General features: G+C 45.4%; 1 protein-coding gene across 2 annotated transcripts in view; it reads left to right on the top strand.

Moving 5' to 3' along the window:
- Positions 1-14,210, top strand: part of TTBK2 (tau tubulin kinase 2) — a 447,781-nt gene extending 433,571 nt beyond the window's left edge. Inside the window, exon 16 of one of the 2 annotated variants that reach the window (XM_069208911.1) lies at positions 13,457-14,210. In XM_069208911.1, coding sequence (XP_069065012.1) covers positions 13,457-13,934 — 478 coding nt within the window. In that variant the 3' untranslated portion in view covers positions 13,935-14,210. The remainder of the gene's footprint in view (positions 1-13,456) is intronic. The other variant, XM_069208910.1, reaches the window with a different exon arrangement.
- The last annotated feature ends 13,686 nt before the right edge of the window (positions 14,211-27,896 follow it).

Genomic DNA, 27,896 nt, shown 5'->3' on the forward strand with positions numbered 1-27,896 from the left:
GCGATCAAGGTGGAAATTTTTGCCTCAAGAGTTGCACAAAAGGATTTGAGTGTCAAGTCAATAAAACTAGAAAGATCTTCAGGAGCATCCTTGCTCGGAGGGCATTCGGGGAAGGAGACCAGGGGGATTGGTGGTTGGTCACTATGGGCCAGGGAGGTAGGTAGATTCTTATTGGGGCCCAGGGCCTTTTTTGTATTTTTGAGCTTTTTCCCGGCTCTCCTCTTCTTCAAAGGGGGAGAATCGGCCTGAGAGCAAGAGCTTTCAGGAGGAGGAATAGCTAAAAGGAGAGAAGAATTAATTTGGTCGGTTGTGGGGAGTATATCGGCGCCCAACTGGCTGGTATTCAGAGGCGAGATCAGTGATGCAGGACCAGTCCTTGGAAAAGTGGAAATATGGATGGTAGGTTCCAAGGGGGGGTGTTGAACAGTACTTTGGACAGCCCCAATCCTTTCTTCTACATGTTCAAGTTCGGATTCAATGGCCCCCATCACAGAGGATAAATAACTAGTAATGGAGGACTGAAGGGAGCTGGACCCGGCTTCCCCCTTCTGAACATTAGACTTTCTTTTCCCCATATTTGGTAACAAACTCACACAATATCTGGTACAGCACCCTGATGGAGATTCCACAGGCAGAAGAAGTAGACGTTACGGGGGGGCCCAGCCCGGCCTCTTCCGGTCGATGACGGGCGAAGGACGGGCCCGCCTTTGGCCCGGGCTTCGCCCGGGCGCCGCCCGCGCGCGTCCCGCGCAGCGGGAGCACGGAACAAATTTAAAGGGCTCCTGCCCCTCCTCCGGTCACAGCGCTTCCCGCGACGGCGGGAGCGCGGTACAAATTTAAAGGGCTCCTGCCCCTCCTCCGGTCACAGCGCTTCCCGCGACGGCGGGAGCGCGGTACAAATTTAAAGGGCTCCTGCCCCTCCTCCGGTCACAGCGCTTCCCGCGACGGCGGGAGCGCGGTACAAATTTAAAGGGCTCCTGCCCCTCCTCCGGTCACAGCGCTTCCCGCGACGGCGGGAGCGCGGAACAAATTTAAAGGGCTCCTGCCCCTCCTCCGGTCACAGCGCTTCCCGCGACGGCGGGAGCGCGGTACAAATTTAAAGGGCTCCTGCCCCTCCTCCGGTCACAGCGCTTCCCGCGACGGCGGGAGCGCGGTACAAATTTAAAGGGCTCCTGCCCCTCCTCCGGTCACAGCGCTTCCCGCGACGGCGGGAGCGCGATCTACAAATTTAAAGGGCTCCTGCCCCTCCTCCGGTCACAGCGCTTCCCGCGACGGCGGGAGCGCGGTACAAATTTAAAGGGCTCCTGCCCCTCCTCCGGTCACAGCGCTTCCCGCGACGGCGGGAGCGCGGTACAAATTTAAAGGGCTCCTGCCCCTCCTCCGGTCACAGCGCTTCCCGCGACGGCGGGAGCGCGGTACAAATTTAAAGGGCTCCTGCCCCTCCTCCGGTCACAGCGCTTCCCGCGACGGCGGGAGCGCGGTACAAATTTAAAGGGCTCCTGCCCCTCCTCCGGTCACAGCGCTTCCCGCGACGGCGGGAGCGCGGAACAAATTTAAAGGGCTCCTGCCCCTCCTCCGGTCACAGCGCTTCCCGCGACGGCGGGAGCGCGGTACAAATTTAAAGGGCTCCTGCCCCTCCTCCGGTCACAGCGCTTCCCGCGACGGCGGGAGCGCGGTACAAATTTAAAGGGCTCCTGCCCCTCCTCCAGTCACAGCGCTTCCCGCGACGGCGGGAGCGCGATCTACAAAGTTAAAGGGCTCCTGCCCCTCCTCCGGTCACAGCGCTTCCCGCGACGGCGGGAGCGCGGTACAAATTTAAAGGGCTCCTGCCCCTCCTCCAGTCACAGCGCTTCCCGCGACGGCGGGAGCGCGGAACAAAGTTAAAGGGCTCCTGCCCCTCCTCCGGTCACAGCGCTTCCCCTGATATGCATAATGTATGTATGAGGACAGAATCAAAATATTCTAGTTGACCAAGAACTTGGTGTTTAGATGATTATGCATAGCTACAAATAAAGGTGTAATAAAAAAAAAAGCACTGTTTTGGAAAACTCAAAGGATAGTGAGCAGTCGGGCTATGATGCCTGAGGAGGTAGTAGGAGTATCACTATTTGTATTGTTGGTGTCTGTCAATATCGCACCTAGAAGTGTCTACCCGCAATGTGTGCATGGGGATGTTAGTTTATGTATGTATTATATGTTTCATAAAAAAAAGGTTAAAATAAACATGATAAAAAAAATTTAACAAATTATGAGAAGATAGTGAGCAGTGCAAACTGAGGCAGTGAAATGCAGATTGATATTTGGAAGGGCAGAGGGCCTGGCAATGCATCCAAAGAGCACATATGGCTGTATAAGCAGGCTTATGCAACCCTTGTGCAAAGCAGCTTGGCAGATTGCTTTTATGCTTTTGTACTATTCATCTTCTGCCTGGATATCATATTAAATCCCGCTTTGCTTTGCTGTGGTCCACATGCTGCTATGCATTCAGATGTGTATTGCTCTGCTGTACAGTTTTGCAATATGTTTGTTGTGATTGTTGTTTGATAACATGCCATGTTTTGATTTTTCCATTTCATGGCATAGATTGAAGTTCTTGGAAAAAGAGAAGTAAAAATAGACATTTCATTTAAAAATTCACCTTTGCAAAATGTGTATGTGAAATAACCATACCGCTTCAGCAAGTTGGATCATTAGTGTCAAGGAGGTAATGCCATGTGTTTCTCGTGGATACATCTTACAGCATATTCTTCATCATGTGAATCATTCTTCCAGGCTTCAGACTGGTCTGGAAAAGGTTGTGTCCAGCAATCTGTCGAGCAGCGACTCTGCCTCTGGAAATGTCACTGTAGAATGTTAGGCACCTCTGGGTGCATTGGCATCATTGCTGTTTTTCCTCACCCTATCAAAGTGGATTCAGAGTTCTCTCTCTGTCTTTGTGTATCATCAATACATTTCCTCAGTTTTTCCACAGTGACTAGGTCAAAATCTCCTGCAGAAGAATCAGGGTTCAAGCGTTGTTGCAAATACCACAAAAAATGTTCCTTCCATAACTATACAATATCTGCATGTTGTAACTAATTGGAGTACAACACTGCAGCCAGCCAAGTTCTTGTGCGTCCGTGCACCCATAGGCCATCAGGGAGTGCGAGGCCAAGTTATTTTTTTGCTAAGGTCCGCATATAGATGCAAAATAAATCTCCTTCACCCACAGCTAAGTCATCTGCCAGGAAATTATTTCCAAAGAAACACAAAAAAGACCCATAGGCAGAAGTACTGTTCTTGCTTGATGAAACATACCTGCTCCAGGCACCATTGAGTCTTGGTGCTGATCCCCAACACACAAAACAGTACCTTCACTCACCATCCTTTACATCAATGTAGTGCAGCCTTAGACAAGCAGACATTTTAATTATGTCTTTTAATTTAATATCTATACACTTTCATAGTTTCTCAGAAGTCAGGTTTTTTAGTGCTTTCAGGACATAAAACAATTGATCAGAACAGAGCTCACAGTACATTACAACACATACATCTTAAATCCAAACCGTGCCTAATCAATAAGAGAATTAAAAAGAAAAAAGAGCCTAATAAATAATGAACAAAATAGCACGGAATACGCATTCTCGACATTTACAGAAGTAAAATGATTTTCAAACATGCTAGCCCAGCTGTGATCAATCTCTAGTCTTTTGAAATATGTTCATTTTGTGTGGGTGTCAAGTGTCTGTCAGTCCAATAGTAAAGGTTCAGTCCCTTTTTATAGTAGCACCCAAACACTTCACTTCCATGCCCTACCAGTTTCAATCTCCCTTGAGGACTTTATTCAACAAGATATTCCCTTGGGCCATGCACTTATGAACAATACTTGTATGGACAGTCACAAAATTCAATACTGGGTATTTCTGTATGAAAAAAATTAATACATCTTTGAGTGACAAACATAAGAACTTGGAAACAGGAAGTTAACCATTCACCTTCCACCCTGTATGTGAACATTTCTTAAACATATCTGATTATTTGTAAAAACATTCAACTATATGAATATTGCTTTCAATTTTTTTTTTGTTAGACGCTAAACAAGCATTTGCAGTGCAATAGGTCTCTAATTTTCTTGAATTAGAGCTACTGGCATTGTAAATTCAGAACTGGATTTTCTTGCCTTATAAATTGATCAACCCTGTCTCATAATTTTGTCTTTTACTGCCATGTTTTGGTGGTCAGTGGTGGCTACTGACATCAGAAATCACAAGCCCTTGAGAAGATTAATGTACTACCTCACATTTTGTAAACGATTGAACACAAATTGAAAAATAAGGCTAGAAAAGTATTTTCATTTTATTTTAACAAAATGAAAAGTCTTGCTAGCATTCATGCCTCGCATTTCAACAAGCAGAGCAGCCTGATAAGATTTATGGCCCCAATAAAGGAGATAGGATATCGTACGCAGTGATTGCTTGAGTGCTGGCAGAGAGGGGCCCTGGAGACTCGAGATGTGACACAAAGCTAAGCCAGTTTCACATCATTGCTTCTAGGTTTAGCTACATTCTACCAGAAAGGGCATATTGTGGCTTTGTGAGTAGTGAGCTATACAACTGGGTGTTTCTCTTGTAAAATAAGCTTATTTTAGGAGCCAGAAGTAAACGAGGACAGCACTGAAATAAAGCCAAAATAAATGTCTGCAATGTGGGAGGAACAAAAGTCTCAACAGTTAAAAAAAAAAAAAAAATTAAAAAAACATGCTATTGAACATGAAGCATGGCCCTGAGCCGCGAGAAGAAAGGATCGTGGCTCGGATTAAAAAGAAAACTGAAACCAGACCGGAGGAGGGAGGCGGGGCCATCACACACTGGAGGAAGCGTGACATAGCGTGATGGCCAACAAAAATGTTCTCTTAATGAAAGCTCCCTGGGCGGGAAACTAGAGTGCAAAGGAGGGACATTTTGCACAATGCACCAATAAAAGTGAAGCATTTAAGACGAGCATAACAAAGACCGAATGGCAAGAGTTGGCATGGTTAAAGCCCGTGTACTGAACACAGCATGTCTCGCAGAGACAGCACATTCGCTTCCGAGGCTCGACCTAGAAAGGAAAATTGTAAAGATATCATTATTTCAGTCACATGTATCTGCTAATTGAGCCATCAATTGCTACAGATGATAAAATTGTACCTTAAAATTCTCAAGGAGTGTTTTAAGGTCCTTAAATAGATCACTGAACCTCAATTTAGTAGTATTGTCCACAGGCTTAATTTGACTAGTCGTCCATAAAGCAGCATATAGGAGTTTCTTATAATTTCTGCACTTGCTATTATAACATGTGGCACCTGGAGGCATATAGCTCTTCCTTCTGCATCCTCGGCAATGGAGTGAGGCTTCCTTGCAAGTCGCAGATCGCGCTGTACCAGCTGTATGAGCGCTAGGCAGTTAACATCATCCCCAGACCTACCTAGGGGTTGATGAATTTTGGGAAGTGTAGTCCTGATTTCAAAAGTATCATTGGAAGCTGGATGTTCACATATCAGCTTCATTATATGCATATTTGCAGATATGGAATTACTAGACCATCCAATATTTCTTCATGGGTGCTTTTGTATGCTTTTTTACACAGCAATAAATTATGTTGAAATTGCAGCTAAACCTCCCCCGGTTTTAGGAGTCATGGGATGTGTAGTCATAATTTCAAAAGTTTTGGAAGCGTGATATTCACCAGCCAGCTTCATAATATACATATTTCCAGATATGTATTTAATATACCTTCAATATTTCCTAATGGGTGCTTGAATGCACCTTTTTACATAGCAATGAAATATGTTGCAATTGTGGAAATTGCAATCCCTTATTAATCCCCAGCAGTCATTGAAGAAATAGTATGCATCATTGTCCTCATCATGCTTGGTATGCTGGATCTCTTTAGGACGGCTTCCGTGGTCTCTGAATGGCCCCCTCAAAGGTAGCCATGTTGCTGCAGGCATGGTGGCTCTGATCCCAACGGCACACCTCCATGGGCAGTGATGAATATGAAGAAGTTAAGTCCTTTCAAGTTTCCATCCCTCTTCTGGATGGGGCCTCCTACATTGGCGTCACAGATGCCTCACACAAAGACTGCTACAACGGCACTCTTGAAACTGATACGTTCATGCTTTGTGGAAACTGGTAAACATGTCAGTGATCAATTTGCCATACCACATGAAAAAGCCATGGACAGACTTGGTCAGTGACAGCTTGGATGCGGGTATAAAGATATTGAAGAGCACTCAACTTTGTGGACACAGTTGCTCAGCCCACGTACACAGCTGTCTCTCCCATCCTCTGCCATGTTTTCTGCCTCAGAATCTCGCTGACTCAATTTTTCCCACCAAATCATCATCTTCCAGTGCAGGGGAATTTATTCCATTTTTTTACCAGTTGGAAGTAATAATAACAGACATCTGGGTCATCCAGGTAATCTGTACCCTGCCCTTCATGTCCCTCCTTCTGGACCGCCTGCCAGGACTTGCTCTCTGGCACATTATTCCGTTTTGAAGTCCTTTCCCTTGATAATCAATGGGGCCAGAGAGATGATGCCTCTGGAAGAAAGGGGGACATAATTTGTTTCCCTTCGCTTATTACTCCCCAAAAAGGACAAAGGTCCTAGACTCGTCCTGGATCTTCACCTTTTGAACTTGTTGCTCAGGAGAATACGTTCAAGATGCTGTCCCTTTGCCAAGTCGTAATGACCCTGAATGCAGAAGACTGGTTTGCGTTCATTGAACTGCAGGTCACCTATTTACATCTTCCAGATACCCCTGCTCACAGATACCTGAGGCTCACGGTGGGATCCCAGTGCCAAAAGTTCACCAATCTACAATTTCATCTGACGACCACTCTACACATCTTTTTTAAAGTGCTGGTGGCTGTGGCTGCTTCACTGCAATGGTAAGGAGACCATGTATTTCCATACTTTTCATACCTCAGAGGCTAACCTTCATAGGGGATTGTAGTGGACATGCATGAAGACCTTTCCCACTCCTCAGAGCACCGTAGGTATACAGGAGATGATCCAGGTTCTGTAGGCCTGGCATCTGCTTGGTCTCATGGTCTCCTGTATCCGTTTTGCACCTCATGCCAAATGTTGGATGAAGGCCCATCGGTGGTGTCTGAGGAAAAGGTGGCTCCTGCACAAAGAAGCCTACAAGCTGAGGTGCAGGTCTTTCAGTCAGTCCATCCAAATCTGCAATTGTGAATTGACCCTACTTCCCCCCACCCCCAACCTTTAGATGGGTCGCCCATACAACCTGCCACTGTTGTGGTCCCTAATGCCTCCTCACTCAATTAGGATACCCATCTAGACATAATGGCATTGGCCTTTGGTGCTTGTGTAAGCAGTGCCTGCACAGAAATATCTGTATCGGCAATTAAAGCATTTCTTCCTTATTTCAAGGTGAAACATTCAGATTCTGTTTGACAGCAGCACTACTGTCCATGATATCAATACACTGGGCTGTGGACTCTATATTAGGTGTGAATCACCTATGACAGTGGGTATCACAATGGGGAATCTTCCTGTAACTGGCTTATCGTGCAGACTCCATCAGTCTGAGCCGTTGCTCTGGATCGTCTTTCAATGGAGGACCTTGTGTGGGAGCTGAACCGGAAGAGACAGATGTGATCTTCTCCAGGTTAGGTTTCTATTTAGGGATCTCATCACCACTGCCCAAAACAAGAAGTGTCCTCAGTTTTATGCCATACACTTCACTTTGAATGGTTCCCTGGGGGATGCCTTTGAGTTCAACTGGTCTTCAGACCTGCTGTACGACTTTCTGCCATTTCTACTTGTGTTAGACACCCTGCAGAAGGTGTAGGAGAGTCCAGCACCGCTGATCCCAATTGTGTCTGATTTGTCACAGAGGACATGGCATGCCACTCGTTTATCACTCTTCATTCGCCTCAAAGAGGAACTGCTTGTGCAGAAGGATGGTCTGGCAATCCATTACAAAGCAAAAAAAAGCTGCGGCTACAGGTGTGAAGATTGAGCCATACCTGTTAGTCATTTTGACCTCCTGATGAAGGTGTAGACGTCATCTTGGCAACCAGGAATCCTGTAACCAAATCCATCTGTACAAGTTGCTGGAACAAGTTAATTCAGTGGTGTGAGTCAGAAGTCCTGGATCACTTTAAATCTTGCCTTCTCGATTTCTTGCAATGATCCGTTGTTCCTAACAAGGGGGAAGAGGGTGGGAGTCTTGCAGTGGTTTTGATTAAGGGATTTCTGGTGTGCCTGTCTGCATTCATGTGTCTCCCTGACCAGTCTTTTGAGATGCAGGTATTTCAGTCAGTCCATCCAAATCTGCACTGGTGAATGTTTGCCACTAGGTTCCTCAGCAGTATCTAACTCTTGTATTGACTTTCTTCATGGCGATGATTCAAGCCAATACATGGTTACTTAGTTAATTTTCTCTCCCAGGAGACAGTTTTGATTCTAGCGATAACTTCAAAATATGGAGTAAGGAAATTTAGGCCCTATCAGCTTGTCCACCTTTCATGATTTTTCTGTCATGATAACTTAGTCTTTACCTGCCCATCTTTCTTCTCCAAAAGTAGTGTGTACCACTACATCAACTCTGCTCAACAGAACCGAGTGGATGATTAGCTTTGTGTGGGTTTTGAAGAAGAGCAAGGTGGTGACCAAGCACATTATTTCAGGTTGGGTCATCCTTTGCATCGAAACGTAGTATGAAATAGCTAAAAAAAAAAACAACAACAAAAAAAAGATCCTTGATAGGGCATTTTATCTACTCCAATGGAGCCATGGCTGCCTCTGTAGTTCTCTCCAACGGTGTCCTGGTTGAGACATCTGGTCTTAATTGCATATTTTGCCAATCACTCACAAAACAGATATGTCGGAATCGTCTTTTCGTAGAAAATTGAAACGTAGAAAATTTAAAACTGTATTGTTCCCTGTTTAGGTCTGTTCCTCTTACCTAGAGATCTTCCTCAGCGCTGGAAGGCCTTCGGGTAGCCATGCGCTATACAAATCCTCGAAACTAAACAGATTAAAAACAAGCACTACAGCCGCAGAGACTCACTAATGAGTTCTGTGCCTGAGTTGTGTAGCAAAACTTGGGTTAACTAGCATTACTCCATCCTACTTCGAGACTCATTGATAAAGGAATCTGCAGGAAGATGTATCTGTAAGAAGGGAAATGTTACTTATGCTCAGAAACAATATTTCTGGTAGATACATAATCATCCAGCAGATTCTTCACCACCCCTTCTTCATCTACCCTCATGAGCCAGTGCTGTGACTAATAAGACTCCAAGGTAAGCAGACATGTTATATGCTGTATTTTTCACTGTTGTTGCTCTCCGCGTTCCTCTCTGAATGCCTTGACGGGGAATAGAAAAGGGTTAGGAACTGACATCACAGGAGTGGTTTGCAACTCATATACTCTGCCACTGTCATGTTCAGAGGGGTAGTAACCAGTGAAGCTGGATTGTGATCGCTACACAGTTATTGCTGAGGAAAGCGTTTCCAGACCAGTCTGAAGCTTGGAGAAATTGTTAGGTTAGGAATCTACGGGATTAGAATGGATCTGCCAGAAATGCAATTACCAAAGGTAAGTAATATTCAGACTATTCAACTGCATATTTTTCAAAAAATTTCTCCCTTTATGCATCTTCCCAAAATTCAGAAGTGGTGAGTAACTCCCCTTATCCAACATTAAGCAAAATACTTCTTACTTAAGAATAACGTTTTTAAAATAATTTATAATCCTATCAAAAAGGAAAGGAGAGGACTTTGCCACTTTAAGTTTGAGGTGATATGTCTGAGGGCTCCCAAAAATGCTGGGAACTTGGAGAGTCATCTGCGCTTTCTCAGAGCAGCTTCGGTGAAGTTACCCTCACACATTTTCACCTGCGTATTGCAGTTTTGCTGTTCAGGTGTTTGTCATGCTTTCTCTGGTTTTCAGCCTCTCTCTTGTCCCTTTTACTTTCAGTCTAGTTTGTGAATTATGCAACTCCAAAAGGGATGGGATTCAGCAGTTCAGTACTTTTGCAAAATTGGATGAGTTGCAAAACCATCTGAAATTTGATGCAGCCCGCCACATTCCTGGCTAATATTAGGCACAGGGTGCCCTATCTCCCTCATAATGTGTCTAAAAGGAGTGAAATCTTCTCTGCCACCAAAAGCAACTCATGGATAAATGTTTGTTCAGCAAGTCACTTGGCTTTTTCATTGGCAAAACCTCAGCCTAACATGTCATATTGCCAATCTGAGAAAATCTTGCTCCTGACCGCTTCATCTAGATAGAAAGGTGAAACTATACATCCCTTACTCAGACTACCGATGAACAGTTCAAGCCCTTGTCCCAACTCATCCTGATGAAGGAAGTGCAACAGTGGCAGGTCTTCTCAAGTCTACGATAGTACCCCTAAAAGCCATTCTTTATGCTGCCGCTTATCTGGTTACTTGAGCCGATTATCCATGCATATCATTCCCATTTTAAGACCTCTCCAGTGGCTCCTGCTAGATGGAGAATTGATTTCAAAATAGCTTATGAAGCTCATTAAGCAATCCACACTGGCCTATCAGTCACCTGAATGACAGACTACAACTCAGCAGTTTAACAGTGGACATTTCTAAAGCTGGAAAAGTCAAAACATCTAAGCAAACTTTTTCTCATCTAGCTCCTAGGTTATGGCATCCCATTTCTGAAAAATTAGGTGCATCAAAACAATGATAATTGGTGGATTGCCATTTGTGTGGCTTGTTATTTTAAGATTCCATCTCACTTCCCTTCCCAAGATGAACTGATCTATGACCATATGCCAGGAGCAGCTGCAGATGTTGACATTATCTGAAAATGGAATGTTAAATTGTTCTTGACTAGTAAAATAAAACATTTGCTCATTTAGAGGAGAAGGTCTCCTGTTTTGGATGCAGTCCTCCCAAAGGTGGCTAATGCTACAATCTTTCTGAATCTAGGGAAAAACAAGAAATATGGCAAAAATGTTCTCTGTCGCGCCTGTCTTGGTTCCCCAAATTGATCTGTGACCATATGCCAAGAGCAGCTGCAGATGTTGACATTATCTGAAAATGGAATGTTAAATTGTTCTTGACTAGTAAAATAAAACATTTGCTCATTTAGAGGAGAAGGTCTCCTGTTTTGGATGAAGTCCTCCCAAAGGTGGCTAATGCTGCAACCTTTCTGTATCTAGGGAAAAACAAGAAATATAGCAAAATGCTCTCTGTTGTGCCTGTCTTGGTTCCCCGCACACTCCATTTCCTCAGGTTGTATATGTGGGAGTAGGGACGAAACATTTACATTTATGTCCCAGATTACTGCCATTTTGTCAGCCTGAGTTCATTCTATTCTACAATTTCTCAATAAGTTCCGCTACTTCAAAGCTGTATCAGCCTTTCTCCTCACCTAAATTCATTATTCTAACCACATCTACCTGCGTGCTCCAGAATCCGCACTAGTTAAACTTCACAGCACATCCAAAATTTTGTGTTTGGAGGAGCAGTTGGGCTGACAAAATTCAATCATGTAGCACAGACCAGGCTAGCTCTTCACTGGTGTCCAGCGAAACAAAGAATACCATTCAAAGTTGCTTGCCTTACACATAATTGTTTCTAAAGGTCAGATGGTTCCTGCCTTGAGCAAAGGTTTTCCAAATTCCTCAATCAGTTTTATAGTCTGTCTTCTTCCACTTTCTGCTATAAACTTAAGAAGTATGGGTGGCAGATGACATATACAGGCAGGGCCAGATTAGGAATCAAATGCAGCCTTGCAAAAAAAAGTTTCAGCCACCACAATAATGTTCCGACCACCCTCAATTCCCTTCCAGACTGTTTCTTTCCAGTCTCTTTCTCTGTGCATGGTGCCAAAAACCCGGGGAGCTGAAAGAGGCTGTGGCCATGCTGAACTTCAACAAAAAAAACTGTCCTGTAGCTCCAGAATTACGCCCCCCCACACCCTCCCCCACTAGGAGGGAAAATAACTGCCCTGTCCAGCTGCCCTGCGCCAAGTCGAGAACCTTATCTCCTTTCATAAAGCCCTAGCAATTCTTTTATTTTGCTAATCACTGTGCCAGGTGTTCATTTGTTGCCTTGCAGGGCCACAATGCTTCATGGAGTGATTGTTTGTGCTCTAGGACAGTGGTTCTCAACCTTCTGACCTCTGTGGACCCCCACGTTATCATTACTGGAACCCGTGGACCCCCACAGAGTCATTACTGAAAGCTGGGGACCTAATCTGTTAATATTATTTAATTTTGTAAACTGTTGCGGACCCCCTGAGCAGGCTTCACTGACCCCCAGAGGTCCCCGGACCACAGGCTGGGAACCACTGCTCTAGAAACAAAAAATGGAGACAAAAAATGGAATGGGTAACCCAAGGAGTTCCCATTACTGGAGAAAGAAACATTTGCTTGTAACAATAGCTCACCATTGATGGTATCATCCCCTAATAATAATTTGCGCCTCTTTGGACCTCCTCTCATTTGGTGACTTGGTGGTACCAGAGCTAAATAAACAATAAACTGAAAATGAGCTTTCTTGTTTGCCAACTGTAATCTGAAACTTAAAGTGCCCTATTTTGCCGTGGCGGTTGGTGGCATTTGGTGCCAATATCATAATGAGGGCCTTTATCTTCTCAGACATCGCACATAGCTGTTCTACAAAATGCCAGAAGACTCTTGTCATATTATGTCTGTTTTCATGAGATGCCCTCAGCATTTTGCTACTTACCGGATGCACATTTCATCTGTAAGTTCAGTGCTAGAAACATATCACCCCAAAAATTAGCAATCAAATTATTTGAGTTTGCAAATTTCTAATGAGTTAGCAACTCACAGATGTTGTGAAAAAAACTGCTTTCCAGATGCTCTCCTTTTCCAGGCTTCTTTCATACCCCAGATTGACATTTGTGTCCTGCGATCTTGTAGGAAGACCTGTTTGCAGACCCAAATCCAGTATGCCCCTTCCTTCCTTGCTTTCCTGCTTGTGTTACTGATTCACCAACGTATCTATATTATAAGATGACAACACTTGTTTGTTTTCTTGCCTTACTATTAACCACTTAGTATGCAGATGCCCTTATGGATTGATCAAGATGACAACCATGGCATGCCCTATTACCATTAGTAAATATTAAAGGCAGCAATAACATAAAAAAAAAAATTGTATGTTGTGAATTGCTTTTGAAATGGAATATAGATTTTTATTGTATGAGAGCTCTCGCAACATCTTATAGGTTTTTTTCGGTGTTAAGCTCGTTGTCAGTTTGTGTTGCCTAAGAGTAGGACAATGTTTGCTAAATAGCCATTTATTGTTATACTGACAGTTTCATCTTGCCATCAAATTCTAGTATGAGATCGTGGGACCACAATTAATTAAAACAATATATTTCTTGCCTAAATGCATCTCCTTTGTATCTGCATGGAAAAATTGACTATGTTTTTTTTTTCTTAAGGTTACGTAGATACAAAGTTCTGGGAAGTGGCAATTCGGACTCCGATCTTTTCTCTCGCCTTGCTCAAATCCTTCAAAATGGATCTCAAAAGACTAGGAGCTCTTCCCAGTCGAAAAGTCCCGGATCTCACAGCCCCAAAACACCACCCAAAAGTCCAGTTATCCCGCGACGTAGCCCCAGTGCCTCTCCAAGAAGCAATTCCCTGCCACGCACTGCCAGCTCATCTCCATCTCGGGCTGGACGGCCTCATCATGACCAGAGGAGTTCGTCCCCTCATCTTGGACGGAGTAAGTCCCCTCCCAGCTTTTCTGGATCATCTTCGTCCAGACGGTCCTGCCAACAAGAGCACTATTGCAGCAAACAGAACAAAAATGGCTTGAAGGGGACTGGCAGCCCTCACCATTCAACAAGTAGTAAAGCCACACGTGGGAAGTCCTCCATAAGGGAGACTAAAGTGTCAAGTAAACTCAGCAGATAGTAGCCAGGCACTGATACATATACAATGGGTGTTCAAGCCACCTTACCCTGAAGCATGTTGTGTCTTTATACTGTATTCCTGGAAACAAATCAGTGTTGGTCTTCACTTTCAAAAGAAAGTACGCTTACCCTAACCTTTTGTTTTTGTTTTAAACTTGTAAGCAAGTGGCCAAGAATTGCCTAAAAGAAAGCAGCAAGCAGATCACTACAGTTTTGTACAAGAGTTTACCAAAAGTACAAATGATGCACAATATTTTCATCCCAATAATAATTTTACAGAATTCTGTTGCTGGTTCGTATGTTAGAAAGCCGCTGTAAAGAAAGGAAACCAGGACATGAGCATTTTTTTTTTGTTGCAAACCACTCACTGCCCCAGAAGTTGTCCCATTGATGAGTAGGAAATTGTTGGCTGTAAGAAGTGGTGTGATTCTTTGAAGAATTGATGTTTTATCCCTATGTGGTTAAGGTTGTCTTATTACTCTTCAGAGCTTTTCGTATGTCAGGCTCCCCCATTTGGACAGACGTCCCTTTATATGTCAATATACCAAGTAAGTATTTGTATCATAATTGAGAATATTATAGTTCCTTGCTGCACACCCAAAGTACATAAACCTAATTGCAGTTCTTAGTCCCATTACCCTCACCTTTGCATCCAGGAGCCCTTGAAGAAGTGTCATAGTGATCATGACCTTCGCTGTCTGAGTTGCATTCTTTGCACAACAAGCTGTGTTTGTGTGTTGGTCTCTGATGCAAAGGAGAGTAGTTGAGCTAGATGTGGAGAATGTGTTTCAATGTGTGAGTGTCTGTGTGAGATCTTTGAGGGCTGTCAGTCTAATCCTGGTTTACTGTGGCAGAATGTATACCGCTCATAAAGGTGCTATTACGCTTCATTGGCTCGTTGTTGGCAGACCACCCTCTGTGGTCTTCAATCTTCGCTGTTTAGTTCACTCAACATGTGCACCTTATAACTCGCCGTGGTTGTTAGGGCTGCTCCATTCTGTTGAATGCCTTCAGGGCAGAAGACAGCTACACTGCAGGTAAATTAACAATTGACAAACAGCCTAGTCCTATATTTGGTTATTTGAAGTTGTAAAATTTAAATTTGAGGTGGCCACAGTCCGGGAGCTGTCTATATTTTAATATAGAGATGGCTGGCATTAAGGCACTATCTGGAATTTAGGAATATCCAGATGTGTGAATGGCTGGTGTGACTAACTACTGAAAATAAAACCGAAATAGGCTGTTTTTTTCTCCTTTTTTTATAAATCTGGTCCCACACTCACTGCCAACTGTGTCTACAAAGATAGGTGGTTGTCCATCTCATTGTAGGATAATGCCAGTACAGAAGGAAAAAACCAGTGCCCATCTGAAAAGGCCCCATGTTTTATTTACATTCAAGATGGCTTTGGAATACTGCTGCCTGTTGGAAGCTTGCACATAGAAACTTGCACATATATGTACCGTGTCTGGTCAAGTGTGAATCCAGTATACATATCGCTAACATCAGACCCATGAATTGAATTCCATCTCCTACGTCTACAAGTAGGCCGGGCCGGTAGGAACATTTGATCTGCTTGCTGCAGTCATATGCCTCTCTGGCCAGTGTGGCCTGTGCGTTTCGTTAAGCTTTTCCGTTTGCTGCCAAAGCAGTTCCTTTGGGTTTCAAAGGACGCGCCTTCCCTCCACCCATGGAAACACGACTAGTTGGCCCAGAGCTGTACTTGTTCCCTCGGTGACTCTGGGCTACCCGTTGGTGTGAATACAATGTCCCTTATGCAATGTTGAATTGTTGTCTTTTGTTGAATCTGGGCTACTCGAGCACTACAGAAGAATGCAATCTGACATCCTTGTCCTTCAGAAACTGTAGCATTGGAAACTTATCTTCCTCTGTATTATACTGTAAAATAGGTGCTATCCAATAAATGCATGTGATGGTAAATTATAAAATATAAATATTTATAAATATATATATATACATATGCATATATGAATTCACATACGGTTTCTCATTCTGCATTGAATTTCTGGATTGAGGACTATGGAATTACTCATGTTGTGTGCCTGAAATACTCTTGGCCTTGCATCTCCATCTCCTTCAAGTATGTCCCTGGCATGTCAACCGAACTGTCTGCCATGCCTCATGAAAAGATAAAACTGTCTTCAGCGGTGTAGATCGACCAGATGAAGGGCTGGTAATTTCTCATCAAGCCAGCTTCTTATTTATAGTATCTTATTTTTGTATGGACCTTTTTAATTTAATAATATTTATTGTGTTTTCTTTTTTTGTGGCAAGTTGAAATCTGGTCAAAGGGCACAGCACATAAAAAAATAAAGCTTGCACCTTTGATCAGGATTGTTTTAGTGTTGTCAAAATACGATTGTGACTTGAAAAGCTGCATCCGTGTTAATGAATGTTGATGAGCAGACACAGAAACCAAACAAATTGACAATGAGTTTTATACATTTTTTTTTCTTAAGTCACTGTTCTCTTCTTGTCTCTCTCATTCCCTGCAGGTGTAGCCTGCTGTAAATTAGTGGCATTTCCACTGTGATCTCCCTTGTTTGTGCTACCCACTGTCGGTATAACAGCACAGTCCTGTCTTCAGTAGTTTATTTTCTACATCGAAGGTCAGATATTTGGCCAGTATTTAAAGTTTTTTTTCTTTTTTTTACCTAATTCGATCATTCGAAGGCCTTTAAGTTTCCAAGGGCCTTAGTTTTCAATACCTACAAAAAAGTAACTTTATTTTACGCATGGGTATTTACTTGTGCTATTTTTTGTAACCTGCATTCCCTTTCCACCCCGTTGTTTAATGTTAAGAATGATGAAAACACCGGCAGCCACATTAATGTGATTCCAGTAACGCCCCCACCCCCATCTGGCCCCCGCTTCTTTTACAAAGTTAGGTCCTCCAGCTACTGCGTGTTTACACTTGGGCACTCGCTTTATGCAGATGCAAGAGTGCCATCAATTCAGGTACCTACTTTGTTTTTGAAAATGTGTACTAATAAAGAAAAAGAAAATTGTCTGTGGTTCTGGGTTTTTATTTGCATGACTGATGAGGTCTCTTTTGTAGTAGCATTATTTTACCCATGTTTGTGTTGTACACTATAAAGTAAAATCCAAGGCAGGTCACACATGCCACCTGGGATCGCGAAGCCTGACAGAAAAAAGATGCAGTCTTTTACATATAGGGTAGTTGAGCAAATACGAGCGATCGAAGGGGTGAAATTAAAGTTTTCCTCCTTCGAACCTCCTATCCCTTGGTAGTGTGGCGGGCGAAGACAATGAATTTCGTAAGCCATCCTGCGGCATGCTCCTTTGAGATACCTGCAGGACTGCTGGGCACTGTTAACGGTACTTAGGGCACGGGTCTTGTTTGTAAAGTAGCCTGCCTCCATGGGGGGTATACCAGATTACACGTGAGGCATTGGAAAAATTACTCTAAAACGAGCAATTGAGTGTTCTGCAAATTGTTAATTAAAAATAAAAATATCAAAATAACTTTAAATTTCCATTTGTTAGTATCGAAAGCATCCAATATTACTTTTCACAACTCTATACCACATATTCTTTTTCGGGACAATCGGGAACATGCAACACATTAAATACGCTAGGTTTAAAGAATAATAAGCCACACAATAGAAATCTTGTTTTAATTCTGCCCTCCCCTTTGGCTAGATCTTGACTGCCTGTCTAAAATAAACCTTCATTTGTATCTAAATGTGCTAAGGGCCTGTGTACTCAGATCCTTGGACAGATGCAACTGATTAGTATCCATTTAAGACCTCCCAGCTCCTCTGCTTAAAGTTTTATGTCGTATATATTCCCTGATCTCTAAGAAAACTCAGGACTACTCTTTAGTCAAGTGATTTAATATTTTACTACTTGAGAATATCAGACAAAAACAATAGTCACTCACCGATAATTTCTGCACTAAATGCCTAAAGCGTGACATTTGTTATAGAGCACCACAGTGATATCTTTAATACAGAAGAAACCTGGGGTGGATTCACAAATTTAGCACAGGATTATATTTCTATGATTAGGCCTGCAGGTTACACAGAGAGTCCAATTGTATGTCTTACCCCTGGACTCTTGCGATACGATGAAGCTGAATTCCTCCTTGAAAAATTTCTGAAATAATGATTTGTTACAAAATGGTAATTGCGTATTGATTTTGATCGCTGGGGCACCATATGTGGATGTGTTAATTGTGATCCTACCAGAAGTGCAGAAGCATCTGTCATAGGTCGCCCTGCTGTGGGCAAGGACAGCATCTCCACTTTTTCACAGCAACAATGATTCTGTTATAGTGACACATGTTAAATGATTGAGTATTTCTTTTCAGCACTCTGTCTATTATTAAACCTTTATGCTTGAAGAGTTACAGACCAGCACAGCATTATTACGATCTGTACTTTTTCTGTGTTATGTCATGTGCTGGGTTGGGACTGAGATCTGATATGCTACTCAGCCTGTGATGCTCGTGCCTCTAGAAACAGAAGTAGGAAGGAGTGGCATGTCAGATTGGATTACTGTGGTTCTCAAAGTAGAAAATATCCAGTGCCAAGATATAGATATCTTATTCAGCTGCATGATTGTTACTTAATTATGATATTCACCAACGCCTCTTCAACAGCAAAAAGGCCAGATGCCTCTTCCAAAGGTTTCAGGGTTAAAGCTCTGTTGTAACAGCTGCCAGATACTCATGAAATGCAATTGGTGTTTTGGATCAGGCAGTGTTGCAAAGAAGTGAGAATTGTGTTCCCTGATGTACCCGAAGGTCATCAGGGAGCAGGACACCAAGTTATTCTTTGGAGGGACATGGCACAGCATAACCCCTCTTCTACATACAAGTGTTCTGTGAGGTAATGATTTCCTGGGAGTTCTTCCCAAAAAAACAAAAAAAAGTCCCATAGGAATGAGAAATCCTCTTCCTTGCAGAAACATTCCCTTTTCCGGGAATGTTCAGAGTCTCAGTACCGGTCCCAGATGCCAAGTGTGTCACTGTAGCTCATTTGGAAGCTGCAGAGGATTCAGATGGAATTTTCAACTCCATTTTCTGAGTCCATGCAGATTGGGGTCTTCCATCAGGCCACGTTGATTAGCTTGAGGATGGCTACGATACCTTCTGGCCCATTCCCCAAGGACAGTCCTGCTCCTTTGTGCTTTGAGACTCTTGTTGTTCCAACCCTAATAACTCCTGAATCTGCACCTCCACAGGCTCTGGCTTTAGCACTTAAGAAGTAATGGACTGTGGCACCATCCCTTGTAGACCCTGCGCCATCCACAGTGTTGATTCCAGAACTGGTCTCAGAGCCACGCTCCGAGTCAATACCGGAGCTGCCTTCTAAGTCAGCTGAACTTATCCAGATGGCACAATAGAAGATAAGAACTTGTCTTGAGGAACAATCTCTCCCTAGGGCCCAGACATTTGCACTGATGGAGGAGTTATTTGACTCAGGCCCTCATTCTAACCCCGGCGGTCTCAGACCGCCGGGGCCAGGGTCGGCGGGAGCACCGCCGACAGAGCGGCGGTGCCCCGCAGGGCATTCTGACCGCAGCGGTTTGGCCGCGGTCAGAAAGGGTAAACCGGCGGTCTCCCGCCGGTTTACCGCTGCCCTTAGAATCCCCCATGGCGGCGCAGCTTGCTGCGCCGCCATGGGGGATTCTGACACCCCCTACCGCCATCCTGTTCCTGGCGGTTCGCCCGGCAGGAAAAGGATGGCGGTAGGGGGTGCCGCGGGGCCCCTGGGGGCCCCACAAAGTATTTCAGTGTCTGCCTAGCAGACACTGAAATACGCGACGGGTGCAACTGCACCCGTCGCACCTTCCCACTCCTCCGGCTCAATTCTGAGCCGGCATTTTAGTGGGAAGGTTGATTTGCCCTGGGCTGGCGGGCGGCCTTTTGGCAGCCGCCCGCCAGCCCAGGGCAAATCCCAAAATACCCTCAGCGGTCTTTCGACCGCGGAGCGGTATTTTGGTGGGGGAACTTCGGCGGGCGGCCTCCGCCGCCCGCCGAAGTTAGAATCACCCCCTCAGTCTCCAACACCAGATCTGTGTTTGGTGGCGAGTATGATGGCAGAGAAAATGATGATTCAGAGGCTACAATCTGCTTTTTCTTCCTCACTCCCATGCTGGTGTTTATTTTGAGTTACGAAATGCCATTGGCCTGGATACCTCTCTGGAAGGGGATGTCTTACCCCTCTGAGGCCTTTATAGCGGTAGTATCCTTCTTTACCCCAGCAGTGCGTACATTTGCAAAAACTCTGGCTCTGATTTTGTCCTTCGATAAACCAAGTCTAATATTTTGATGGACATTTTGCAGTCTATTTTTGAATTGCAGAGTTCTTCTTCCCCTTTGTTCAGGCTCCTCTGGAACTTATCATGACTGCCTAGAAAAATCTCTCTGAGGGTCCTTTAGTCCAAGATAAATTGCCAGACACCACACGCCTGCTTCAGGTAATTTGAAATTCTTGGCCTCACACCAATGGTCAGAGAACATGATGGTTCAGGCTTCATCCTTCAAGCTGAATCCCAATGCCTTTCGTATAGACAGGAAGTCACAACAGTGTAGTTGCTTGGAAGGGTTTTGCTTCAAACAGGCACTCTTTCTATAAGGCTAATGTCTAATGCCTGCTAGGCTGTTATGGTCTTGCCTTGGTCTTTTTGCCAAAACAGCAGATGTTGGCCTATCTGAACAACAGATGATTAAAAATACATTTTTCCGAATTGGTCAGTGTTGTGTTGGATGCCTCAAATCAGATCCTGAAGCAGAGCTGTGGATACCATGGTCACCTTATACCAATATGTCCCAGTGTATTCAGCCAGCATTTTGAGAAGTATCCAGGCCATGCTGATTGACAAGCCCTTCAATGACGAGGGATTTTTTTTTCACTGAAATGTTGACTCATCTTTGTGGATGATGAAGGGTGGCGAGGAATCTGAGGGAAAATATGTACCCATCTGAAATATTGTTACCAAAGGTTAAGTAAATTTTACTATTTGAAGGTAAAAATTCGAAATATGATTATATGTTCTCTTCCAATTTCATATTCTTAATCAGTTGCTTAGTTTATTTATAAATCATTCTCTTTGCATTGACGGTATGATGGAATCTTTGCTCTAATTGTCGAAAGCTTAACCAGGTCATTATGCAACATGCTGCCTAGGTAGAAATGTAGCCTACAGTAGCATTTGTTGCCTGAGCATAAGCAATTAGAAGGGAAGCATTCAGAGCACCCACTTATTTCGTATATTTGTTCCATTGAGTAGCGGAAGTGTCCTGCCTCTTCTGAAAAGATCCTTCTCTGTAAAGATTCAAAGTGTGTTGACTGTATTGGAAGGATACACCAATCAGATTTGGCTATATTGTTTGCTTGTTGAAACATTCAGGTTAGGAAAGACGTAAGCAAATTCTAGAAGAACTGATGGCTTCTTAGGATGACTGCAGGGTGTCGCGAAGAACCCTAAAGAACGAGTTACTTACCTTCGGTAACGACTTTTCTGGTGGATACATTAGCTACCTGTGGATTCCTCACCTAATGAATACTCCCATGGCGCCAGCATTCGACGGAAATCTTCTTCCTAGCTTCTGCACGTCGACGAGGACGTCACTCTAGCCCGCGCGACGCCGTCTGACGTCATACAGGCAATAAGAGGTCCTCGCCGACGTCAGTACCAACATTTTTTACGTGCATGAGAATAATAACCCAATGCAATGAAAGAGCAAGGCAACATCCCATAACATTGTAAATCACACCACATTGCAATAAAATGGCTGTAGATTTAATAAAACTTTTTTTTTTTTTAAATCAAACAAATATATGCAAATCATATATATACAAAAAGATATATATATATATATATATATATATATATATATACATACAAGTATCCATATATACAAAATCTATTGCAGCCTTGAAGACCAAGAGGAGCGAACTCAAGGATTACTTGGTGAGACCAGAAAGGCAACGGGGAGGCGGGTGGGACCGTGAGGAATCCACAGGTAGCTAATGTATCCACCAGAAAAGTCGTTACCGAAGGTTAGTAACTCGTTCTTCTGATGGATACAACTACCTGTGGATTCCTCACCTAATGAATAGAGTCCCAAAGTAGTACCACGCCCGGTGGTGGGTGCCGAAATGGTCAAACCAAGAAATCCTGCAGCACTGACCGTGCAAAATGGCCGTCCCTTCTGACCTCAGAGTCCAAACAGTAATGTTTCGCAAAAGTGTGAAGGGACGACCAAGTTGCGGCCTTGCAGATGTCGACCACAGGAACACCCCTGGCCAAGGCCGAAGTGGCCGACTTAGCTCTGGTGGAATGAGCTCTAATGCCATCAGGAGGATCCTTCTTTGCCAAAGAGTAACAGATTTTAATGCAAAGAACAACCCACCTGGAGAGTGTTCTCTTGTGGACTGCCTTTCCTCTCCTCTTGCCCACGTATCCGATGAACAGCTGATCCTCCAGCCTGAAATCCTTTGTTCTATCAATGAAGAAGCTTAACGCCCTCTTTGGGTCCAAGCGATGTAGTCTCTCTTCCTCCTTAGAAGGATGAGGCGGAGGATAGAACGTGGACAAAGTAATTGTCTGGGCCAAATGGAAAGGTGAAACAACCTTCGGGAGGAAAGCAGCCTTGATCCTCAACACCACCTTATCCCCATAAAAAGTTGTATAAGGGTGTTTTACCGATAAGGCTTGCAACTCACTCACTCTCCTTGCAGATGTTATAGCCACCAGGAAGACTGTTTTAATAACTAAATACCTTAAGGGGCAAGAATGCATAGGCTCAAAAGGGGACCCCATAAGGAAAGTGAGGACCAAGGACAAATCCCATTGAGGCATAACGAATGGTTTTGGAGGATATTTATTTAGAAGACCTTTCAAGAATCTGAGAACAATAGGGGATTTAAATAACGATGGTTGGTCTGGAAGACAAATGAAGGCTGACAAAGCCGACAAATAACCCTTAATGGTAGCCACTGCACAACCTTTCTGCGCTAGAGACAGAGCAAAAGATAAAACGTCCGACAGATGAGCATGTAAGGGATCAATCTGTCTCTCTCCACACCACATAACAAATTTAGACCACCTATTAGCGTAGATAGATTTAGTGGAGTGTCGCCTGGCTGCTAATATAACATCCACTACATCAGGCGGGAGAGAGAAGGAACTCAGGTTGCCCCGTTCAATCTCCAGGCATGTAGGTGTAGACTCTGGAGGTTGGGGTGTAAAACCTGCCCCTGCGAGAGAAGGTCTGCCCTGAGAGGGAGACGGAGCGGAGGGCACAGCGAGAGTTGGAGAAGGTCGGAGTACCACACCCTCCTTGGCCAATCCGGAGCTATTAAGATGACTTGGGCCCGGTCTTGGCGAATCTTCCTCAACACTCGAGGAATCAAGGGTATGGGGGGAAACGCGTAAAGCAACTGGTCGCACCAGGTTATCAGAAACGCGTCCCCCAATGCTCGCTGCACCGGATACTGGAGGCTGCAGAATAACGGACAATGCGCGTTCTCCAGAGTGGCAAACAGATCTATCCGAGGAAACCCCAACATCTGGAAGATTAAACGGACTTAATCTGGATGGAGACACCACTCGTGGTCGGCTGAGAATTGGCGACTGAGACTGTCCGCACGTACATTCAAGACCCCGGCCAGATGATTTGCTACCAAGCAAATCTGATGGTCCTTTGCCCAGGACCATAGTCGAAGAGCTTCTCTGCAGAGAAGGTACGACCCTACTCCTCCCTGTTTGTTTATGTACCACATCGTGGTAGTATTGTCCGTCAGGACCTGTACCGACTGACCACGAAGGGAAGGGAGGAAGGCCTTGAGAGCCAGACGTACAGCCAGTAACTCTAACAGATTGATATGAAACATCTGTTCCTCTGGAGACCAAAGTCCTTTGATCTCCAGATCCCCCAGATGAGCTCCCCACCCTAGAGTGGAAGCATCCGTTATGACCGTGGCCACTGGTGGCGACTGCGCGAACGGCTTTCCTTGTGAAAGATTGTTGCTCGCAATCCACCACTTCAAGTCCACAGCAGCATCTCTGGAGATCTTGACCACACCTTCTAGATCTCCCTTGTGTTGAGACCACTGCCTTCGGAGGCACCACTGAAGAGCCCTCATGTGCCAGCGAGCATGCGTGACCAACAGTATGCAGGAGGCAAACAGACCGAGCAGACGAAAGACCTTGAGGACTGGAACTACCGCTCCATTTCGAAACATTGGAACCAATTCCTGAATATCTTGAATCCGCTGAGGCGGAGGAAAGGCTCGATTCAATGTTGTATCCAGTACTGCCCCTATGAACAGGAGGCGCTGAGAGGGCTCCAGGTGAGATTTGGGCACGTTCACCGAAAAGCCCAGGTCGCACAACAACTGGGTTGTTGACTGCAGATGATGCGACACAAGCTCCGGAGACTTGGCTTTGATCAACCAGTCGTCCAAGTAAGGGAATACTGCTATCCCCTTCCTTCTGAGCTCTGCCGCAACCACCGACATCACCTTCGTGAAAACTCGAGGTGCTGAAGTAAGACCAAATGGGAGGACCGCAAACTGATAGTGCTGCGACCCTATCACAAACCGGAGATACTTCCTGTGCGACTTGAGTATTGGGATATGAAAATAAGCGTCCTGCAAGTCGACAGACACCATCCAATCTTCTTTGTTCAACGCCAAAAGCACCTGTGCTAGGGTCAGCATCTTGAACTTTTCCTGTTTGAGGAACCAATTCAAGATCCTCAGATCCAGGATCGGTCTCAACCGACAATCCTTCTTGGGAATCAGGAAGTACCTTGAGTAACAACCTCGACCCCTTTCCTGCTCTGGGACCAACTCCACCGCGCCCTTTGAAAGGAGGACTTGAACCTCCTGTTCTAGCAACAGGAGGTGTTCTTCTGAACAATAAGATGGGCGGGGCGGGATGGGGGGCGGAAACTCCCGAAAGGGAAGGGTGTAGCCTTTTCCCACAATACTGATAACCCAAGTGTCCGTTGTAATAGTCTCCCACTTGTGGAGAATATGCCATAACCTTCCCCCTACAGGAGAGGAGTGAGTGGGAAATGGTGGAAGCCTAAGGCTGCTTTCCCTGCTGCACCCCTCCAGAGGACGAGGAAGAGGCAGAGTGCTGTTGAGAGGCTCCTCTGGTGCGGGCCCTACCTCTCCCTCTAAATGATCTATAGGGGTGGGAAGAGGCGGGTTGCTGGAATCTCCCCCGAAAGGAAGAGGAGGAAGAGCCACGCCCAAATCCACGAAACCTCCTGAAAAACATGGAAGAGGCAGAGGAAGAAGGAGCGTGCAGCCCTAACGATTTGGCTGTGGCCCTGCTCTCTTTAAATCGCTCCAAGGCCGAATCTGCCTTGGCTCCAAACAGTTTGTCCCCATCAAACGGGAGGTCCAATAGGGTCGACTGCACGTCCGCAGAAAACCCTGAATTACGGAGCCAGGCCTGTCTCCTTGCCACCACAGCCGTGCCCATCGCCCTAGCCACTGAGTCGGTCGTGTCCAGCCCAGACTGGATAATCTGGGTTGCGGCAGCCTGGGCGTCCGAGACAACATCCAAGAGTCCCTGGGGAAGCTCCGTAAATGAAGATGAAATATCGTCCATAAGAGCATGGATGTATCTCCCCAGAATGCAAGTTGCTTGGTGGCCTTCAACGCCAAACTGCAAGATGAAAATATTTTCTTGGATTGTGCATCCAGCTTTTTGGAGTCCCTGTCTCCAGGTACCGTCGGGAAAGATCCAGGCGCTGACTTCGATGAACAGGAGGCTTGCACCACCAAGCTCTCCGGCGTAGGGTGTCTAGAAAGAAAGCCAGGGTCAGATGGTGCAGCTCGATATCTCCTGGCCACAGCCCTATGAACCGCCGAGGAAGATACTGGCTTCTTCCACACCTCTAACACCGGATCAAGCAAAGCCTCATTAAACGGCAAGAGAGGCTCCGCTGCAGCAGAGGCCGGATGCAATACCTCTGTCAATAAATTCTGCTTCGCCTCTGCCATCGGCAAAGGCAGGTCCAGAAAGTTAGCTGCCTTCCTTACCACAGCGTGAAAGGTACCAGCCTCCTCCGTATACTCCCCTGGAGATGAAAGGTCCCACTCAGGGGAAGTATCCAGCCCACTGGCCGTATCCAGACCATGCAATCCTTCACCAGAGTCCTCAACCTCTCCTTCCTCCAGGACTCGTTGGTACTCCTGCTCTTCCAAAAGATGGAGAGCACGCCTCCTCGAATGTAGTCTCTGCTCGATATGCGGAGTCGACATGGCCTCCGCCGAAGTCGAAGATCGGCGCCGATCTCCAGAAGTATCCGACGCCGCGTCCGGCGCCACAGGCAGCTTCGGCGCCGTTGAAGGAGCAGGACGAAGAGATCTTGGAGCCGATGGACCCACCGGAGTCACAGGACGAAATCCTGACGTCTACGGGATGGAAACCTCCGGGGCCAATCCCTCTGAAGCCACCGGCGCCGAGCCCACATTCCCAAAAGGGAGAAAGGGCATAAAGGGTGCCAGCCGTAGAGGCGCAGGATCACCCAATGAAAAGGCCAAAGGCCCCGAAGGACCAGCCGCAGCACCCCCTGGAGCCATCTGTTGAAAGATGGTATACATCGCATTCAGGAATGCAGTACTATCGGCTCCAGCGGTGGGAAAAGCCGGATACTGGGGTGCCTGGATCGAAGGCGACCCCGACGCCGGCCTCGACGTCTGCGACGCCGGAGACAACACCAGAGGCTGCATCACCTCAATCACAGACGCCTGTCCAGGCGAAGTCGGTGACGCCGGAGAGGGCAACGGCGTCGATGGATGCGGCGTGACCGTGGGACTGACCTCCCAAGTTCTCCAACGCCGAGCCGAAGGCGACCTCGAACGAGTCTCCTTGCTGGAATGACGCCGTGAATCTCTACGGCACCGGGAGTCTCGATGACGCCGATGAGACCTTGGCGAAGAAGACTTTTTATGATGTTTTTCCTTTCTCTTCGACTTCGCCATGAATAGTTTAGCCTCACGTTCTTTGAGGGCCTTCGGGTTCATGTGCTGACATGAATCGCAAGTCGCGACGTCGTGGTCGGAGCTCAAACACCAAAGACAGTCGGAGTGAGGATCTGTAACGGACATCTTGCCCCCACACTCTCGACAGGGCTTGAAACCCGACTTTCTCTGAGACATTATTACCGCAGAGATGAACTACGCAGCAGAAAATACACTGTAACTACGAAAGTAACAGTAGCTCCCTCGAAGATAACCGTTTCGAATGCACGGAAAAAAGGGAACTGATGTCGGCACGTCGGCGAGGACCTCTTATTGCCTGTATGACGTCAGATGGCATCGCGCGGGCTAGAGTGACGTCGACGTGCAGAAGCTAGGAAGAAGATTTCCGTCGAATGCTGGCGCCATGGGAGTATTCATTAGGTGAGGAATCCACAGGTAGTTGTATCCATCAGAACAAGCAAATAATAATAGGCATTTTACTAAACAGGCTTGGTTTTGTTCCTTCTACTTAATCATGTGGTTTCTTTTGATAGAAAAGTGGTTCAATCATTCATGGTCAGGTTTTGAATCCATGATAGGTACTTTCACACAAGCACACTGGTAATGCCTTAATCTGTTTGTCATGACCAATGTATGTGGTGTTGGAGGCACCACACACCAAATACATTTGTCAGTTTAGTTCAACCTGTTCCACTCTGAAAAGAGGATGTGACTGCTACCTAATGTAAGAAGCCTGAAATATGTGTGTAACAAGCAAAATAACTGTGGCTGAAAGTTGATCTTTACCTCAGTCTTGCTTGTAGGTTTCTATGATTGGAGTTTGAAGTGTTGAAAAAGTAATATAAAGTTATTGAGCATGGGTGGGAGAACAAGCTGCTCAGATAGGCACGCCTGAGCCTATCCTGCATGATGCGGTCCCTATGACAACTGGAGAAATCATTCTATGATGAGTGCCTTCCATGTG

The sequence above is a fragment of the Pleurodeles waltl genome, chromosome 9 (genome assembly GCF_031143425.1).
Source record: "Pleurodeles waltl isolate 20211129_DDA chromosome 9, aPleWal1.hap1.20221129, whole genome shotgun sequence".
Lineage (NCBI taxonomy): Eukaryota > Metazoa > Chordata > Amphibia > Caudata > Salamandridae > Pleurodeles > Pleurodeles waltl.